The sequence below is a fragment of the Sus scrofa genome, chromosome 5 (genome assembly GCF_054392235.1).
Source record: "Sus scrofa isolate SSC_HxYL_T2T_F1_AM1 chromosome 5, Sscrofa_HxYL_maternal_Yorkshire_Landrace_v2.0, whole genome shotgun sequence".
Taxonomy (NCBI): domain Eukaryota; kingdom Metazoa; phylum Chordata; class Mammalia; order Artiodactyla; family Suidae; genus Sus; species Sus scrofa.
The window spans coordinates 64,817,329-64,838,086 of record NC_139387.1 but is presented as its reverse complement, the minus strand read 5'-3'; the positions used below and the strand labels follow the sequence as shown (position 1 = coordinate 64,838,086).

The 20,758-nt window shown below is 39.7% G+C and overlaps 3 protein-coding genes across 9 annotated transcripts in view; 1 reads left to right on the top strand and 2 right to left on the bottom strand.

The window, feature by feature from the left end:
* Positions 1–2,889, top strand: part of ATF7IP (activating transcription factor 7 interacting protein) — a 123,288-nt gene extending 120,399 nt beyond the window's left edge. For all 7 annotated transcript variants that reach the window (XM_084956720.1, XM_003126462.6, XM_005664060.4 and 4 more), the window contains one exon: positions 2,280–2,889. In XM_084956720.1, coding sequence (XP_084812846.1) covers positions 2,280–2,699 — 420 coding nt within the window. In that variant the 3' untranslated portion in view covers positions 2,700–2,889. The remainder of the gene's footprint in view (positions 1–2,279) is intronic.
* The window catches only part of GUCY2C (guanylate cyclase 2C), a 672,163-nt gene that overhangs the window by 422,828 nt on the left and 228,577 nt on the right, over positions 1–20,758 (bottom strand). The window lies entirely within an intron of this gene.
* The window catches only part of PLBD1 (phospholipase B domain containing 1), a 71,270-nt gene continuing 58,041 nt past the window's right edge, over positions 7,530–20,758 (bottom strand). Inside the window, 5 exon segments of the mRNA NM_001244629.1 lie at positions 7,530–7,821; positions 10,385–10,491; positions 11,132–11,317; positions 16,352–16,492; positions 16,603–16,803. Of these exon segments, the coding sequence (NP_001231558.1) occupies positions 7,654–7,821; positions 10,385–10,491; positions 11,132–11,317; positions 16,352–16,492; positions 16,603–16,803 (803 nt within the window). The 3' untranslated portion in view covers positions 7,530–7,653.

Here is a 20,758-nt window from a genome sequence, read left to right as displayed (position 1 = left end):
CTTTCTGTGTGCCAAGCACAGTTAATATTCTTGATCCCTATACAGGAATTCTTTGAACTCTTGCTCTCCTTTTTGTTCTTTATTATAGGTATGGCTGCTCATGTACAGATGGTTGAGTAACCAGCCCAGGGTCATACATGCCTCATAAAAACCTATATATTCCAGATCCAGAGCCTGTGTTCCTACCTGCTATTATTCTATTGTCCCACTACAATGGAAAAGTTAATGTTAGTAAAGTACTTAATGCACAAGGCACTCCACTATTTTATATGTATAATTTTAATTCTCACAATGCTAATGCGGATTAATATTCTTCTTTTAATAGAAAAAGATACTGTGTCACAAAGATGTTAAGTAACTGCTCATTATCATAACAAGCTAGTGTCAGAGGCAGAGCCATTTTAAAACTCAGATTTTCTGATCCCGCCTCCAGCACATTTTCACAGTGCTTCAGATCTGGTCCTGTTAGGATATGTGACAAATATATCATTACTGTTATTTGCAACTATAAATCACTTATTTTATTTTATATTCCTTCAAGAAATATATAGTAAAAAATCTTTTATTTGTACCACAGTTTTGCAATTTTGATGACCTATCAGAGTTTTTTTTTTTTAAACAGAATTAAAAAAAAAACAAACAAACAGGATTCCATGATGTATGTCTTAGAATAAACTGTGTATCTCACAGTAGGAACATTCTAATTTTACTTTAATTAATTTTATCTGTAAAACTTCTATAAAAATCCATTGCAATAGCAAAAACAAAACAGACTCAGTTAACTAGTTTTGGGATATGAGAAAATTCAGTATCCTAAAATTTTAAGAATTAGAAGGGGACATTGCTGGCCATTTAAGCTGTTATCATACTCCTTATCATACCTATTCCCTCCAATCAAGTTCATGGCTTCAGCTTGGAAACTATGTTTATTTAATGTTATTTACTTGAGAGAGGAAATACAGCCACATAGCCAATATTCACATCAGTCCTTCAGCTTTCATTGTTTTGTCTTATTTGAATTTGATTTTTTTCTCTATCTTTATATTTATTTTAGCTTTTAAACTTTGGATTATACTTTTTTCCAGACATGTATTTGAATTTTTTCCACTAGGCATGTGAATTTTAGCATATTTGCATTCCTTGAAATTATTTGGCATATCCTTTTTAAGTTGTTACTGTGTGCACATTACTAATACTAAACCTTGAGAAGGCATGGAAATTAATCTGATATCATCAGACCTTCACAGAATTCACTATTTAGTGTGTGCAAATCATTCATTTAAAGAAATGCATATTAAAACTAGTTTTTATTAAAATTAATTTCAGTTAAGGAAGTCTTATTTATTTTAATACATCCCAGCTAAAGCCAGTGTGCAATGGTATGTTTCACTTGAGGAAGAAAAAGCCCCCTTAGTTTCATATTTCCTGGCTCTCTCTTTTTTGAATCGTTTTGGAAGAATTGTTATCACTGTAATTGTAAAACCCAGATATGTTAGACAAATCATTTTGGCTTCCTCAGCTTAGTATTCATTTTTTGTCATCAGGCTGTAACTTACCTTTCCAAATTTATATTTTCTTCCTCACATACCCTATGTCTGAGTAAAAGTTAGTAGTTGTTTTTGCCCTTAAGTCCCCTCTCTTGCCTATCCCCATTCCCATGCTCATGCTTTTACTTACTGGCAGAAAGGTATACAATTATTTCTACATTTATGAATTCTGTCTTAAACAGTCCAATATAAATGTCAACTTTTTCATGCAGACTGACCATGAACATAATATACATTCAGCATTCAGTGGGCTTATTTATAAGAGTATGGTACAGCCTTGATATAGAAAAACAGTTAAAAATGAAAGTAGAGTTGGTGCTCCAATTTCATATGATAGACTGCCACACATTATTAAAAATGTTATGTTATATTAAAATAAGAATCTGTAGTATAAATCATTAAATCACAAATTATTTTGTTAGAAGTTGATGATTATTTCAGTTTTCGTTAAGATGATGTTCCATCAGCAAGGGCTTTTGTTTCCCAATGAAAATTCAATTATTTTAGACCTAGAAAATGTAGTAGCAGTAACCTTAGCACTCATGGTTTGGGGCATAATTGGTTAGAAATCATCAAATAGAGCTTGCCAGATGTGGTATGGTAGTTGGTATTTCCCAATAATCCTGATGTAAAACGAAGACTCTAAACGATCTCTGGAGTGTTACAGTTCGAGCATTCAGACACAGTCCTTTCTGTGATCATTGTTAATGAACATGACTCTTCTTTTGTTAGGAGCCCCCACGCCCTGTGCACCCAGCACCCTTACCAGAAGCCCCACAACCACAGCGTCTGCCCCCAGAAGCTGCCAGCACATCTCTGCCTCAGAAGCCACACTTGAAGTTAGCACGAGTTCAGAGTCAAAATGGCATTGTGCTGTCATGGAGTGTCCTTGAGGTAGATAGAAGCTGCGCCACTGTTGACAGCTACCATCTTTATGCTTACCACGAAGAACCCAGTGCCACTGTGCCCTCACAGTGGAAGAAGATTGGAGAAGTCAAGGCACTTCCCTTGCCCATGGCATGCACTCTCACCCAGTTTGTATCTGGTAGCAAATACTACTTTGCAGTACGAGCCAAGGATATTTATGGACGTTTTGGACCTTTCTGTGATCCTCAGTCAACGGATGTGATCTCTTCTTCCCAGAGCAGTTAAACCTTGGAGCCTTTATCTCTTCTTCTTTCAAAAGTTCCACTTTTTGGTCTTGTTTTAATCTTGTGCATGATACCCATTGTAAAATCCACATTGTGCAAGATTTCTTGGACAGATGTATATATACACTACATTTGTTTGTAATCAGAAGTAAATAAACTCAGCCCATAAAGCAGAATCTTTTCCTGAACAATTCAAGCTTCCAGAGTTTGAAATGTAAATGTGCACCTTGCTTTAGTTTTGAAGCTGGGGAATATGTGTGGGTGTTTGTGCTTTTCCGTATTTATGTGTTTTTTTTTGCAGTGGAATCTCACATTTTCATACTCAAATTTACCTCTCTTCCAGTATGAAGTAAGTAGAACAAAGAACTTGAGGTATGTATCTGGCATGATTCTGCTTCTAAGAGATCTGTAGGTTCACAGATAAATGATTGAACCCAAATTAAAAATAAAAAGCAAGATGGTTAAATAGTTTAAAATAGGCTAATTTGAACACAGTAAAGGATCTGTTCATATTTTCTTTTCTCTCTTCTGGGTTGTTAATTAGCTGAAAAAGGTCTGCAGTGGGCCCTCTCTTTTCTAATCTGGTTTTTACATTTATTTTGTGCCTTAAACACTTAACTATGAAAGTAAACAGGGCCATTTATCCATTGTCGTTTACTCTTCACTGTAAGCCTTTCAGTCTTCATTTCCTTTTATCTCCACCAAATGTAGCACATTTCCCTCAATTTTAGACCAAGGCTTTTTATATATAGTATCATCGGTAACATCACTACATTTAACTCCAAAAATTTAACTTGCTCTTTTCTTCTAAGAAGATAAATGCTTTTTATTTGAGGGCATTGTTTGAATTAACTCTGTAAAGTGGACCAAGAGAAGACCACATTGTGTAAGTAAATTTTCCTTCAGACATAGTTTAGTATCTATGTTGCACACTGTGTTAGAGATTATGAAAGCAGTTCTAGTTCACTTTACTAGTTCACTTTATAACCCAAAGCCTAGTATTCTTTCAAAGGAAGTAAGCAGTAAAATTCACAAAATACAATGAGCTAAAATATCAAAGGGAAAGCTCCATTTCTTCTTTATTCTCATATCATTCTTCCTGTGTTAATCTTTGTTTTGATGGTGCTAAGTTTTATCTGATTTACCCTATGTTGGCTTTGGATAGAGTTTAAAGTGTACTCTCTGGGGTCATTCTATGTAACAATTAGATAAAACTCTTTTGCATCTCTGTTCCTCTTCAATGTTAATCAGATTCGGCTTAGGTCACGGATTTTCAGTATGAGTGCCAACTATGCTGGTATCAGGTACGTGTTTGAGTGTAGACAGCTTAAGACAGGAGAGCTGGTGTAATTTGGGGGATAGAGTGTTGTTGGTAGTACTTGGAAAAGAATTCCTGGAGGTTGTGAAATACAGTTTCAAGTCATCTTCCCGTATTATATTTGAGTTCATAAATATACCTTTTTAAATAAATTAGTCATTAATTCTTCCTGGAATTTAAGAGGGAGCTGTCCCTTTTGTTAATGCTGCTTCATTTGCAACTTTGATGGCTTATAATAGGAAGCATTCTAGTTGTAAAGAAACTCCTTTTTAGAGACTTTTGCTGATCAGGGTGCTGATCATGTTGGGTGTGAATTTTGATTGATGCTGAAGAAAGCCTACAGATTGCCAAAATGTAAATGCTCCAAAACCTTCCTTTTGCTTTCATAAAATGAGGTCACAATAATTATTTGCCAACCAACTATATAGACGTTACTCATTCTAGAACTAATGATGAGGGTAAAGAAGTAGCCAATGTCATGCCAATGAAAAATTTTAAAGAGAGAAATTCATGATCTTCTAGATGTATGTGAACACCTGTCTTATATCTGTATGTATATATGTTTTTACCTGCAATGGTTGCAGTGTTGATTATGTGTTCAAGATCATTCCTGTCTACAGAATAGAAAGCCCATGTTCAAAATTGTTCTTTATTGGACGGTTATATGGTCATACGGTAACAATTTGCTTACCTAGCCTAGAAAGATTCCCTTGGTGGATGTTTTTTTATTTATATTCACTAATCCTTTAAAAAAAAAAAAAAGCTTTCATAACATTTATAATCAGGTGAAAGTACAGTAGAGTGAAAATATTATTTTAGCCTATACTATATTATCTCTGTCAAAGAAAAAAAGATCTTAAATAGTAACTCTAAAAGTAGATTTACTACAGTAAAATAAAGCTTTTTATTCCAGATAATGGAGGGAAGGTACAGATTGTAATTGTTTGAGGGAAAAGATACTATAAAATGATCTTTCCTTCAATTAGCCTGCCACAGGATTTATAGGCAACAGTTACATTGGAGTTCCTGAAGGTACTGGGCCAGAACTCTAGGCTCTTATTTAGGGCAGGTTTTAATGTCGATGAGTGCTTTCTTTCTGTTTGATTTGTTTCTTTGAGAGAATGGAGGGCTCAACTAGAAATAGCTACTGATTACAGATTTTTTTTTAATAGCAATTCACACTCCATGGTACCTTTTTTATTTCACAATATCTTTTCACAAAGTATTAAAAATATGCTTGATAATCCCATTTTGGGAATGCAAGTGTGCTACCATTTTAGCCTGACAATATTTGTGTAAGTATTGCCTTATTGGAAATTCTGGAAACTTAAGATATTTCAACCTGAAACGTAGGATGTTTATATGACATTTAAAGGTAATTGTGATGTTTGTTACTCTCCACTTTGCACTTTGTCAGAGTAATTTTCACCCTGTTTTAAGTGTAAGTCTCACATTTTAAAATTATGTTCTTGCCAGTAGATTTATAAATTTATACAAAGATATCTGTTAACAGTTAACTCTATGAGGTAACTATATCGCTCTATTTCTCTGGACTCACTTTTTAAAATATGCAGAATACTGTGTGCTATTTAACACAGTAGAAGTTTATGAAAGAAGCAAAGAGTAGAGCTTTCTTCCTTGAAAAGTGAACATTTTTGGGGATACCTCTTGCCTCACAGAGATTCCATTTCCCCACTCTTCTGATACCATTTCCCCACTCTCCTGACCCGCATTGCCAGATATTAAATGAAAGGTTTAGGGAAAAAAAAAAAAAAAGACCTAAAGAAAGGAGCTTAGATTTCATCTGTCTGAAAAAACCCTTAAGCAGGCTGCACCATACAGTTCTCTTACTGTATTGGATAAGTATTAAGGTAGCTTTTTGGGTTTATTCTTTTGCTTACATTTTCCAAATTATTGTTTATACAACAAGATGAGGGTTAATTCTGCGTGATCTGCATTTATCTTGTTCCTCAAAATTTCTAGTAGAATACAAGATTAACAAAATAATGCCTGTGATATCCTCCTCTCTCTCTTTTATACACTATGACCTTAGTTTTTCATAATTTTATCATTGACCAGTCATAGGCTTGTTTTATTCTAATTTTCAGAAAAACCGTGTTCCAGGATTAGATTATTGCAAATAACTATCTAAAAGCAACATATGATTCTGCTGGCCTTACTATTTACTGGGCAAATGATGCCCCCCTCCCCTTTCTTAAAATTTTGGGACAAGGAAAAAAAAGCATTAGAAAAATTCTTATAAAGTGTTTTTTGTTAGTGCGGCACATTTATGTAATTGCTAAGCTTCTTCCCCTTGAGCCAGCCAGTTGGGAGGAATAGGATGATATATATGTTTTGTCTTCTGATCTTCAAATAGTTTTATCATGCTAAATAAGTTTTTTGATTTTTTAAATTTGTAGAGGCAGTTAAATACCCATCATTTATATTTAATTGCTGTCTTTTAAAAACAATTTTGTTTGTAAATAAGGTAACTGGGCAATCAAACACCTTTTGGGGATTCTGGCTTTAGTATTTTATCAGCCATTTCAAAATCAAATATAAAAATAAATCCTTTGTAGGAAACTTGCATCCTGACTTCTTTATTGCAATTGAAAGTGTAAATAATAAGATAATGTAAGACCTTCCTAATGTCTAATATAAACTGGGCTATAGCAAGTTGCCCTGTTTTTATTAGGTTTTGAAGGTTTTTGTGTGTGTGTGTGTTTTTTTTTTAATGTACAGTAGAGTGGTGTCTGTATAAGTGTTTAACTGTAGTGGGATTTTGTCCAGCAAGCCTGAAATTTATACTTTGAAATAAATTACTGGGTTTTTAACATTCTGAGTACTCTGATTCATTCTGGTTCTTCTCAGCCCTTGTGTTTTTTCTTTTAGAAGTTTCCTACCTTGTTGACAATGACTGTTATACTGCTGAATATGGTTAATTTAACTTAACATGACAGTACCGGGGCACTCAAACCACATACTGTCCTCCAGCTTTGAAAGGAAAGTTGTTACGCAGAGTTGCTCCCAGCTTAGTCCTGCTGCTTTTAACTAAAGGGAGAACACATTAAAGTTTGTTTTATTGTGTGTCTGTCCTGTACCACAAAAAGACCCAACCGCTGCTTGTTAATGACCAGCAAAAAAAAAAAAACCACTAACTGCATTCCTATTGGAGGTTCTACCATCCCCCAGGGCTTTGCAATGAAGTAAGTTCAGTGGGGAAGGGGAAGGAGCCAGGCTGGATGAAGCGCTCAACTCTCCACTCGCAAGAGCCCTGTCACATGGCACAGCTGCATCGGGGAACCTGGAAGGGGTGGTCTGTGTGGCCAGACATAAAAGGAGAGTGTGGGTCTTGGTGAGCGAGGGAGCAATTTCTATCACACTTTGTTGTACACATGCTTGTACACTGAAACCTGATATTTCTCATACATAATGTTTCTTCTCCAGTGTGTCACCCTGCAGTAAATGCCTGTTTTAAAAATGACAAAAGCAGCAATGGAAAAATGAAACTGATAGACTGAATTTAATATATTTTATTAAGACTAATTCTGAATGGAAATCATAGCTAAAAGAGTGCCTTTGGTATCTTATTTGCAGCCTTCTATTCCCTCATCTCCCTCCTTCGTTCTGTGTCAAGTTACAAAGTTGGTTTCATGGTAATAAAATCGAAGTTGTAGGCCTCTGGCATGCCTTCATGGAGAGTTTTGTTGAAATGGTTCCAGTGAAAAACAGGGAGGCCATCTTGTACTGTGGGCCCACTAATGGCATAGGCTGTATACGTGGATGCCAGGTGGATATCCGCCACCTGGAAAGAGACAGGAGGGGCATTTTAGAAAACCATTTGGAAAACACTTGAGTCCCTGTTGTTTTTCCTGCTCTTTCCCCAAAGTCACAATATCAGTTCCCCTTAAGTTCTTGCCAGTTTCCACAATATGCTCTTCTACATCCATTTGGCTTTCAAATGTGAATTGACTAGTAGAAACGTGTTGAATTAACATAGCCAAAAGTGTGAGATCAGGAGTCAGGTTACTCATATTCAGAACTGTAGCTCCAAAACTTACTTTAAAATAACACCAATATGACCCGGCTTTCTCACTTGGTTTTTTTGCTTGTTTGTTTGTTTTTTCAGGGCCGCACGTGCAGCACATGGAGTTTCCCAGGCTAGGGGGTTGAATCGGGGCCACCTGCCTACGCCAGAGCCATAGCAACGTAGGATCCGAGCCACGTCTGCGACCTACACCACAGCTCACAGCAACATGGGATCCTTAACCCACTGAGCAAGGCCAGAGATCGAACCCGCAACCTCATGGTTCCTAGTCGGATTCGTTAACCACTGAGCCACGATGGGAACTCCTCTGCTTTCTCAGTTGTAAAAGTAGGTTAATAGCCCTACATCACAGGAGAGTTGTCATGAGGATGAACGAGATCAAATACCTGAAGCAGTGCCTAGAATATAATAATTCCTCAGTAAAAGTTACTAATCATTAGGTTATTCACAAAAGAAAGTAGAAGGAACTTGATATCAAAAAATGAGGTCCATGGTTCTTAAAAACACTTCAACGTTGGGTGGCAGTAGAATTTAAGCTTAGAAGGGAAAAAGAAAATGTTCCATTAACTTCTGATTTTTTTCTCATATTCAGAATGGCTCAAGAGAAGTGATATTTTTAAAGTATATACTTCAACAGAAACTTTTTTGATGAAGAATTGGCAGCCTCTTGTCTCCTGCGAAAAGTAAAATTTGGCAGATGGAAGCTTGGCTTGGATTCTCCCCAATCCAAGTAATTCTCTTTTGTGTATTCTGGAATGGGTATAACACATTTTACACACTTTACTGAATATTTGCCGATATCATTAAAAAGAAATAAATACAAAAACATGCACCGAGGCTTCATGGTCACTGCATGCACCAAATGATTTTTCACATTACACAACATTTTGAGAGTCATTAAGGTTAAAGCTTGGCTCAAACTATTCTAAAGCATCTTCTGTTCAGACCTTAGACTGGTAGAAAAAATAACGTGTAGAAGTGGCATTCTTAAGTTTGCAGAGCTTCAGATAGAACAGTTAAGTCCACTTATAACAGATTTCTTCCAGAATTTAGGACTGGAGATGCAAGTGAAAGACACATGCCCAAGCCAAAAGGATCTTTCCACCAGCTAGACAGCTAACTCTTATACCCTTGCACACCCCACGGCATGTGGAAGTGCCTGGGCCAGGGATCAAACCCTGCACCACAAGGAAACACCTGCCAGTAGGTTTATAACAACCAACACTCTGAGGAAAAGACCCAGATTTGTAGTGTTTGCCCCGATTTCCTTGATGTAAATATCCCACCATTTCAAGCTATCAACATGGTGCCACTGATTTTAACAACTGGTTCTCACAAGCTGAAGCTGGCTTTGCCCCCGCTTCCCCTCCCACCCCCAACTGCAAACTTATTTATAACCTATATTGTGAGGCGCAATACAGCACCTTAACGATCCTAACGTAGTGAAAACCCTTTAGTGCTTTGAGCATCTGGTCCAGTACCCGTTCCTTCAGCTAAATTCAGTTCGTGTTTAATGTGAAATCACACTGTTCTCAATAATAACTTTGGGCCAGTCTGGTAAAACCTTAGATGTTATCACAACCATTATCATGATGATTGTGTAACATTTACAAATAATCCACTACTGTTATATACATTTTACAGATATTAAATGTTTATTCTTCATAACAATGCTATGAGGCAAGTGTTGCTACTTCTTTTTTTTTTGTCTTTTTTTTTTTTTTTTTGTCTTTCTAGGGCTGCACCCATGGCATATGGAGGTTCCCAGGCTAGGGGTCAAATCGGAGCTGTAGCTGCCAGCCTAAGCCAGAGCCACAGCAACGCAGGATCCGAGCCGCGTCTGCAACCTACACCACAGCTCACGGCAACGCCGGATCGTTAACCCACTGAGCAAGGGCAGGAATCGAACCAGCAACCTCATGGTTCCTAGTCAGATTCGTTAACCTCTGTGCCATGACGGGAACTCCTACGCTGGATTCTTAACCCACTGAGCGAGGCCAGGGATCAAACCAGCAACCTCATGGTTCCTAGTCGGATTCTTTTCCATTGTGCCACAATGGGAACTCCTGTTATTTCAATTTTTCAGAAGAGGAAACAGGAGCATTACAAGATTATGTGATTGACAATTAAGTGGCAGAGCAGGGACTGGAGGTTAGGCAATGAAACCTTCCACCAGAATATCTGAAAAAAGCTGATTCCTGAACTGAGTTTATGTTTAGAGATATTATTGCATTTTATGCCACAAAAACCTCCACAGCTCTGCCTCTGAATAGGTCTAAGTGATGGTGGAGATGAAATTCAAAAACTTATAGCATGTTACCTTGGTGTCATAGCAACCTCCAGGACTTGGGTTAAGTTCGTTCAGGTCCTCACGGCAGCAAATGGTATTGCAGGGGTCACCTTTACTATAAGGCTCCTTCTTGTAATCTAGGGAACAGTGATGGGGAAGAGTGAGTACCAGACATTCTGAGATTCACTTATCCACAGTAAGCTATTTGGACCTAGAAGATCAGAATCCAAATATAGAAGCCGCTCGCCTCCAGCTTGGCCTGGGAAGGGGCAACCACAAGTCTGCTTGGGGATCAGGCTGCTGTCAAGGACCCTGCCCAGTGAAGAGTGGATGGAAGAGAGATAGTAGAGGACAAATGTTCATCACTTTTTTTCCAACAAAATAAATACAAATTTGGCTTTAATATTGTTCATCAAAAAGAAAGTATTTAGGAATAATTTTTGTTTTAGTATCTGCTTTTGTCCTTGGAAGAAAACTTGTGTTTGGGAGAGCAGGATAAAAAACAAAAAAACCCAAAAACCCCGTATGGGTTATTTCTTCTGTTGTACATACAGTTTTTTCAATTTAAAGAGAATCTGTAGGATCTTCTTCCCTATCATTTTTATAAAGGAGGACAAAATTCCATTTGTTGAGTATAAAATACGTATAGTGTCAAAAGAATCCTAAGTACTTAATTCAGTAACTTCTTAAAATTCCTTCTACTACACAGATGATAAACTCTTCCATGGGAAAGAAAAGGAGTTTTCAGGAATGATTCTTGAGAAATGTGCTACATACTGTTGTATCGCATGATATATTTCATGGATTCCATATCAGTCACTTTTCCTTGGTCCCGCCGGAAGATTTTGGCTCGGGAAGCCAGAGCATAAGAGAAGTCCAAACCCAGCTTCTTAACTAACATTGGATAGCCACTCCAGTTGTAGATTTTCTCATGGAAAGGAATGTTGTAAGAGGGCCAGTATCCTGATTTGGAATGGAAGGGAAACGAGGGTGGGGTTGACAGAGGGAGACAGAGAAGAAGAGAGAGGAAACAAAAGAAATGTTATTGGTGGTCATTTCTTTCAGCACAACTGTAATTACAAAATGATATTACATAGAAAATAATGAATATGTGGAGTTGCCATCATGGCTCAGGGGAAACAAATCTGACTAGCATCCATGAGAATGCAGGTTCGATCCCTGGCCTTGCTCAGTGGGTTAAGGATCTGGCATTGCTGTGAGCTGTGGTGTAGGTCGCAGATGCAGCTCAGATCCTGCGTTGCTGTGGCTGTGGTGTAGGCCAGCGGCTGTAGCTCCGATTCAACCCCTAGCCTGGGAACCTCCATATGCCATGGATGCAGTCCTAAAAAGATAAAAACAAAACAAAACAAAAAAAACAAGAAAGAAAGAAAGAAAAAATAATGAATATGAACCCTGGCAGTCAAACAGCATTTTAAATTTGTAGGATCATTTATTATCTATTATTTATTATTATTTTATTATTTGTATCTGTTGGTATTTTATTATGTATATATTAAATACTACATTTAATATTATATTATCCATATATTGTTTATTATTGTTGTTTATTAAATATAATATTACACATTATATTTTAATATTATTATTATTGACTACCCATTATTCCATTGGGGGGAAGAAGGGTATCAGAATTCTTCGGTATTTCACCCAAAATTCTTTTTTTATTTTTGGTCTTTTTTTTTGTTTTTGTCCTTTTTAGAGCTGCATCTGTGGCATATGGAGGTTCCTAGGCTAGGGGTGTAATCGGAGCTGTAGCCACTGGCCTACACCACAGCCACAGCAATGCGAGATCCGAGCTGCGTCTGTGACCTACACCACAGCTCTTGGCAACGCTGGATCCTGAACCCACTGAGCAAGGCCAGGGATCAAACCTGAAACCTCATGGTTCCTAGTCAGATTCATTTCCACTGCACCACGACGGGAACTCCTCACTCAAAATTCTTAAAGCAATCTATGAATCAGTTATTAGGCAGTTAACCTCATTTTCCCGCTTTAGCAGGGAGAGGGAAAGGGAAGGCTCATAAGTAGGGGGATTGGAGGTGATCTTTAAGGTTCCAGTTGGCTTTTAACTCCTCTGATGCTAAATGTTCATAAAGGTTCAGCTTCATTCAGAGCTTCATAGTGTGCCAAGGCTGCAAGACCCCAGGTATCAAACATGTGACAGAGCTCTAATAAAATCAACATTTCAGGAACATCTCAGATATCCGTGGCCTGGCACACATTGCCTACAGGATGGTCAGTCAACACAGACCACCGTCAGCATTCAGGGATTAATTCCCATTTTCATATTCTCTTAGCCCTAGTCTGCCCTGCTCCCCTCTGAGTGTTTTATATGATCCCCTACTCAGGGGGTGAAATTGTTAGGACAAAACAAATGACAAGACATTCAACCTTGCTGATTCCAGGGCACAGAGCCAGCATCAGGGAGTAGTGAGATAAAGAAAATGTTGAAAAATCACATTTATTACTGTAATATACATCTTGGTTATACAGCTTTGGGAGTTAGAATGCCTGGATCTTAAGCCTAATAACATACTGTTATTAGGTATGTGACCTTAGACAAACTATTTAACCTCTCTGTGCCTCAGTCACCTCATCTGTAAAATGTGAACAATGACAGTACTTACCTTAGAAGGGTGATTGTGAGAATCAAATGAGTTCAAGCAGATGGGGTAGCTTACAACAGTATCTGCTACTTGGTATGCACTAGATGAATAGTAACTATTAGAGTTCTCTGTGTGAAAAGCTCAGATGAACAAAAAAAATGGCTGCTTTTTACTTCACATTTTCATAAAGCTTTATGACTAAAAATGCATTTAAAACAGAGTATCTTGGAGTTCCCGCCATCAAGCAACAGGATCTGTGGTGTCTCTGCAGGACACAGGTTCAATCCCCAGCCGGCACAGTGGGTTAAAGGAGCCAGTATTACTGCAGCTGTGACATAGGTTACAACTGTGGCTTACACCTGACCTGACCGGGGAACTCCATATGCCATGGGCGGCCAGAAAAGGAAAAAACAAAAAACAGAGTATCTTGTACAATATCACAAGAACCTGGTGATGTCCAGCTATTACCATCCCTCCTTCTAAAGGAGGAAACAGAGGTTCAGAGATGTCGAATGCCTTCCCTCTGACCAAAAGCTCTTGGGGCTTCTATCAACATACCACAGCTGCTTCCGCATACTTGGAGGTTTGAACGACTCTTTCTTTAAATGACTATATGCTATTGCTTAATTATGCGGGCAGGTCCCATGTTTCTTTCTGAGCCTTTCTTGCCTTATAGTAAAATGAGAATACTACTACTTCTCTGTGGAAATATGTTATAAAGACCAAACTAAAGAACATAAGTAAAAGGTATGTCAAGTATATAGTAAACACTCAGTGAATTTAACTCTCTGTTCTTCCTGCCTCGGGAAAAGAAGAAAAAAGAAAAAAAGTTACAGACAGGTCAGCACCAGCTTTTTCAGCCCTGGGGGTAGATTTCTTGATGGGATCTAGGGATGGGATTGCAGAGAACCTGAATCTACCTTTGTATAATCAGCAGCAGTCCAAAGGAGAAAAGGTAACCATCCCACTTTAACAAGCATCTCCCTCCTGAGGCTTGTAATTATCATGAGGCTCTTAAGAGCTGTGTGGATCAGGCTTCAAAGTCAGACAGCTAGTTCTCAGTTTTGAGTTGCCCAGCTAACCAAGTAACTGCCTAATGATGGGAATTTCCAGGTGGATTTTCCAGTAAGAAAATGTTGATCCACTACTTGGTACATTTAATCTGCTTGGCAATTAAATTTTTCCACCTTAAGTCATCCTGTTTTTTTGTGGTTCTTAAAATTTTTGTTTTGTTTTGTTTTTTGTCCTTTTAGGCCCGCATCTAGGGCATATGGAAGTTCCCAGGCTAGGGGTCTAATTGGAGCTGTTGCTGCTGGCCTATGCCACAGCCACAGCAACACCAGATCTGAGCCACATCTGCGACCTACACCACAGCTCGTGGCAACGCCGGATCCTTAACCCACTGAGCAAGGCCAGGGACTGAACCCACAACCTCATGGTTCCTAGTTGGATTCATTTCCACTTCGCCGCAGTGGGAACTCCACCTCATCCTGTTTTATGCACATTATGTGCATTTAGGTGGTGTGAGGAATGAGACGGCTCTCTCTGAGTGTTGTAACAAAAGTGATTTGAGGACCTGGGAAGCTGAGGACCAGGCCCTGATCCCCAGGATCCACGCCTTTTCTTGGTTCTGTTCCTACTCATCCATCGAATGATCGATTTCAATAGTTTTCCTAATTAGTCTCCCGGATTCTCTCAGCCTTCCAGTCTGTTCTTCCTTTTCAAAGACTCCAGTTTTCTAAAGGGTAAAGGCTAAACTGCTCAGCAGGATACACAAGGCTGATGTTTTCCCCTCACAGACTTCCCTCTAGCTCTCTTGAGCGAACAGTTGCTCCATCATACCACGGTCTTCATGCCTCTATTTGTTTGACCTTGTCCCCTAGTCAAAACCCTGGACTCCTTTCTAGCCTTTAAACCTCCATCCAGACGTCATCTTCTCTTTCATTTATTCTACAGAGGACTTCTTGTGTGTGCTAAGCACTATGATGTACCAGGCAAAATACTGGGACTTGCTGTGTGTTGGCAATGTGCTCAAGGACTTGTAAGAATCACCCCAATTAATTATCATGACAGCCCTGTGCAATCGCAAAGGTCCACACTCCCACATCCCCAAACCCATGGGGGCCACATGTGTTTCAGAATTCAGGGTTTTCCAGATTTGAGGACAGCAATAGAGTGTGTCATTTGCATTCAATATTACAGTCTCTGTGGAGAGCACCTTATCATCAAATATACTGATAACTTGGGAGTTCTCATTGTGGCTCAGTGGGTTAAGAACCTGACATAGTGTCCATGAGGATGCGGGTTCGATCCCTGGCCTTGCTCAATGGCTTATGCGTTTGGTGTCACCACAGCGTAGGTGGCAGATGCAGTTCAGATTTGGCGTTGCCATGGCTGTGGTGTAGGCCAGTAGCTACAGCTCCAATTTGACCCCTAGCCTGGGAACTTCCATATACCACAGGTGCCGCCATAAAAAAAGATATTGATAACTGCAGCCTGATGTATAAAATAGTCAGTTTAGAGCAGAGGAAATAAATAGAGGCTATAAATAGTTCAAGTTAGTTTTTGCTACCAAACAAGTTCAGATCAGGTCATATTTTGCTACCACAAGTGAACTAGGACAAAAAGCAAACAAACAACTTTTAGTTTTAGAGTTTTGAGCTTTCCAGATTACAAATAAGTGAGCGGGGACCTGTACCATTACTGTTGTGTTTTTCAGATGAAGAAAGTGAGACTTGGAGAGAGTAGGTAAGATTTTGAGGAACAGATGGGCAGATCACAGCAGTGGAACGTGGGCTTCCAGTGTGTGGGCTGCATTCCTGGCCTCCAGAACTGCCTTCTTTGATCCCTTTCACTGACAGAGGTGCCTTCTTTAGGTTCCCCCTTGAGCTTGCTACACCGCAGTTCATCACTGCTCTTTCCTTTCGGGGTTTTAATAGCTGCTTTATGTGCCTTGCTTCCCTACCAGACAGTGCGATCCTGAAGCTCGGGGATGGTACCTCCATGCTTTTCCCATCCCTGGGCCAGTGGAGCACTCCCATAAATATTTGCTGAATTGAATGAAAGTTTTTCTTGGGAACCCAGGAGAAAAGGTAAATATTGGATGCAGGAGTAGTCATAGGATCGTGAATACCTGGCTTTGTCCCCATCCACACAAGTCCACTACCACATGAGAGTTTGAGGTACAGGTTTTACATGTTGTGCTGAACCCGGTCCTTCTTCCGTATGTGACGAGCAATGGGGGAACCCATCCTTCCTTCTCCACCACACACTCCCCACATGGTCCATTCACACACCACAGGTTACCCACCAGATACGCATACACACACATACTCATCAGATTTCCAAACTTGTAGCATAAAGAAAGTACCTCTCTTCAGAACATCAGTTTGTTCAGAGTATTCCACATATGTAGGAATTTGCTCCACAATGTACAGAGTGCCTTTGCCAAGGCCATAGTTCAGATTTACCTTCTTCAGGTCCAGGACCATGTATTGATTGTTATAGGTGCCTGAAATATCAGGAGACATGAAGACAGGGCATGAGTATGGTGGCTTTACTGGTTAACTCAAAATCTAAACAGACTTACCTGCCTAAAAGTTATTCTGCAGGGCCACTTACCAGAGTTGTATTTTGAAAAGACCTCCGCCCACTGCTTGCCGCCACTTGCCATCATATTGGCCACTCGGACTCTTTGCCAGGCTAGGAGAGACTGGGGTACCACCTGTTTCATTAGGGTTTTATTATACACACTGTTTGTGGTCTGCAGCAATACCAAACCACTGCCAAGAAGGTAAAAGTCATCCAGAGACTCCAAAAATCCTACAGGAAACACAAAGATACAGACCTCGTTATACACAGACACAAAATACTAACCATCACTGTTAGCACAGAGCTTTACCTACACAATGCATTTGGCAGAACAGCCATTCTTATCCTCTCCTGGGTTTGGTCCACCTCTGTGGCAGTTATTCAAATCCATCACTGGGTTCTCCACTGAAAAATTTTGATTTTATAATTTAGGATGAGAAAAATATATTGAATTAGGACTGGTCCAAGTTCCCCAAATGATGAACAGAAGTAGATCCTCACTAGGATTTTGCAGGAGAACTTTCAATTAGGGAGGGATATGAACAGGCTTCATTGTTTAGGAAGAGTGCAGATGCCTGCTTTCTTTTCTTTCTCCTTTTCTGTATTTAACAAAGTTTATGTAATGAGTCTATATAAATTTTATAAAGGGAAAAAATATCTACGCTTTTTTTTTTGACTTTTTTCCATTTCTTGGGCTGCTCCTGTGGCATATGGAGGTTCCCAGTCTAGGGGTTGAATTGGAGATGTAGCCGCTGGCCTACGCCAGAGCCACAGCAACTCAGGATCTGAGCCACATCTGCAACCTACACCACAGCTCACAGCAATGCCAGATCCTTAACCCACGGAGCAAGGCCAGGGACTGAACCCACAACCTCATGGTTCCTAGTCAGATTCGTTAGCCACTGAGCCATGACAGGAACTCCAATATCTACACTCACAAAAGTGAAAATGATTTTGCAACTAGGATATTGACACTCTGGGTCAATGCCTTTTACAAATGTTGGAGGCAACACAGGAAAAATCAGTGGAGCAATAGGTCTTCCTTAAAGGCCTATTTCGTGCTTCTTTATTGTGATGAGTGTGGTAGGGATCAAAGTCTATCAGTCACAGCTGAAGCAATGAGAGAGGCCATATTTCCTCAGTAATTAACAGTGATGGATGGACTGGTGGTTCCAAATTAACATCAGAGAAGAGCCCAGGGAGTGTTACGAGGAATCACTCTTCCTTTGAGCTCCGTTGGGGCTTTGCAAAGTCCCACCATTTTTATACCCCTTTACCATTTTTGCCACATCTAATTACTGCTTGCCCTATGGGTTGCTAAACATTTTTCCTTAAATTAACTTTTAAAACTTGAAATACATAGCCTTATCATATAAAATAACATCCCAGGAACTGTGGGTTTAATATTTTTGGGGTTTTCTCCCCATAACCAATCCATTTAAGCAAATACATTTCTACCTAATGTGCAAGAAAAAACAAAAAACAAACCAGAAAAAACACTGGTTCAAAAACCACCAAATATCACTTCACCAGAAGTACACAAGCCACGCATGGGGCAACACCAATGTAGTCTGAGGAAGAGGCTCAGAGAGGAGATGGGCTCTATCTGGGATCACACAGCCAGCTCCTGGGCCTAGAATGCAGGCCCTTGGTCCAGTCCAGGGCTCTGGCACTAAGTTGAACACCTATGCTCAGCCTCCCTGGCGCTCTCTCTTCCAGCTTAACGCAGGCTGGAGGAGGAGAGCTTCATGGAGGAAGCAGATCTGGAACTGAGTTTTGAGTAAGTGTTGAGCAAGTAGAGAGCAGGGAGCATTACAGGTGGGAACATGAACACCAATGAAGGTGCACAGCAGGGGTAGATGTTCCCTAGGAGATTGGATGTTTTCATTCATTCATTCATTCACTCAACAAACAAGCTACTGTACATTTACTCTGGTCCTGATAGGAATAGGTGGGATGGGGTCAAATAATGGGATCACCTAAGACTTCAGAGCATATGCCGAGAGTCAGAGACCTGCATTTCAGTCCCTGCATTGCCACCAACAAATATGGCACTTCCCATTTTGTCTCTCTGTTCCTTGTTTCCTTTTTCTGATAACCTGGGACTAAGTGATGGCATTCACCTCCAGCGGTCTAGTTTAATTCCTGGAAATTTTTGAGTAGGAAAGTTACATAATGAGAGCAATGTACAACTAATTCACAATGAGCCTCCACAAGTCTGTCATTAGCCCATACGGAGACTTGTATAAATGACAGAAGGATGCACACTCTGGGTGGTACAAAGCTTTATGAGGGCATAGCATGCTTCAGTGAAATTTTAATGGGCAACTCCTCTGGGAAGATATAGCCTAGACATAGGATGCATGATTGACATGCAAAGTAGGAGATGATTTTCCATGATTATTCATTCACCTCTTGGTCTGGGGTCATTTTATGGTGTTTGAACTGTACAACTACACTTTGTGGGCTTGAGCAAGCTTTCTGGTAGAAAATCTCCACAGGATGACGTGCTGGATTTCTGGCATGTTAAACTAGCTAATTCACTCCTTAACCGTAGTAGCCTCTATGGACACAAGAGGGCAGACGTTCTTTAACATGTGTAAGTGACTAATGCTAACATGAAAGGATCGTCTTTCAAGAGCAAGACTGCTTATTGAAGATGAAAAAACAAAGGCCACCCAGAGTTCTGCAACAAAGAAAATCAACTGTTTTACCAAAAAACAAAAAACAAACAAAAAAAAAACCCTTTAGTCAAGGAGTTTAATTCTATAGTTTAGGGTTTAAAATTTAAAAAGGAAAAGGTCCAGAGAGGGGACAAAATCCTGAAACACTGCATTGTAAGAAAAACAAATGTTCTTTGACTATGCTTTGGAAGGCACACCATTGCAGATCAGGACAAGGTGAAACACTCTAGGATGAAAGCCAGCCAGCAAATAACATTTCATAGTAAGCTTCTTGCTAAATTAATTGAGAAATAAAAAGGAGCCCTTACAGTTAATAAATTATATTTCAAGACTTAAAAAATAACACCTGAATCATAAAAATTAACAATAACCATTATCCTCTGATGTCATTTAGATCTATTGCTTAGTACAACCCAGAAAAGTGTACCCTTTTACTCTATCAAGTGTATTTAAAAATGTGCCCATTTGGAAGAGTGATGTCAGCATCATGGGGTATGAGATGCTCTCTTTGTTTCTGCTTTTCAATATACAATCAGTACAACATCCATAACTCAACAGTGGTGCCTCTGCCCAACACACCAGGATGCTGGAGAATTCCACATATCTGTTATCTAAGGTAGGCGCACCAGAACACAAAGAGGAGACTGAAGCAGGGGTACAGTGGAGGTGGTGCCTGCAATCCTGGATCCTGGCCACACCCAAGAGAATCCAGTAACAGCGGGGGAGGTGGCACACAGGACTCTGGTGGCCTGGTACCTGCAGCCATAGGGAAGTGGACAGCAGCAGCAGCAGGCCTCTAGCTAAAGGGGGACCATGACCCAGCAACCCCCTTCTCCACTGCCAGCAGCAGCAACATTCACAAAACTGACTACCCCAGTCACAGCAGAGACATCTGCAACCCTGGCTCCCCTTCCTCTCTCTCCCTCCCCACGTGACAGCAGAGCCTGCCACCCCAGAGACTCTGGACACAGGTGAGGCACTTGCTATCTGAGTGATCCAGGTGGGTCAGCAACAAGGCACCAACAACCCTGGAGACACAAAGAGCAACACCTTTAACAGAGATAGTGAAGGGTGAAATGCGCCTGCTTTTGAAAATAACCAGCGGCAGCTCAGGCAGGAGAAACAAACAAAACCCCCCAAAAGTATGCTATAGCGCCACCTACTGGAAAACAAAAGACATCTAATTACTAACATGTTGAATCATCAACATGGGGGAAAAAAAAAAAAAAAGGCTCCACCTGAAGGAGAAATATGTTCATCACTTCAAATCCACTGACAGAGGTGCACTCATCAAGCACCACGATGAATCATGATAACACAGTGACACAAAAAGAAAATGACAATCATCCAGAAACCAAACTTAAAGTCATGGAACACTGTGATCTAACGTAGAAAATTCAAAATAGCTGTCGTTAAGATACTCAATGACCTATAAGGAAAACTTACAAAGACAGTTCAATGAGCTCAGGAATAAAATTAATGAACAGAAGAACTACTTTAAC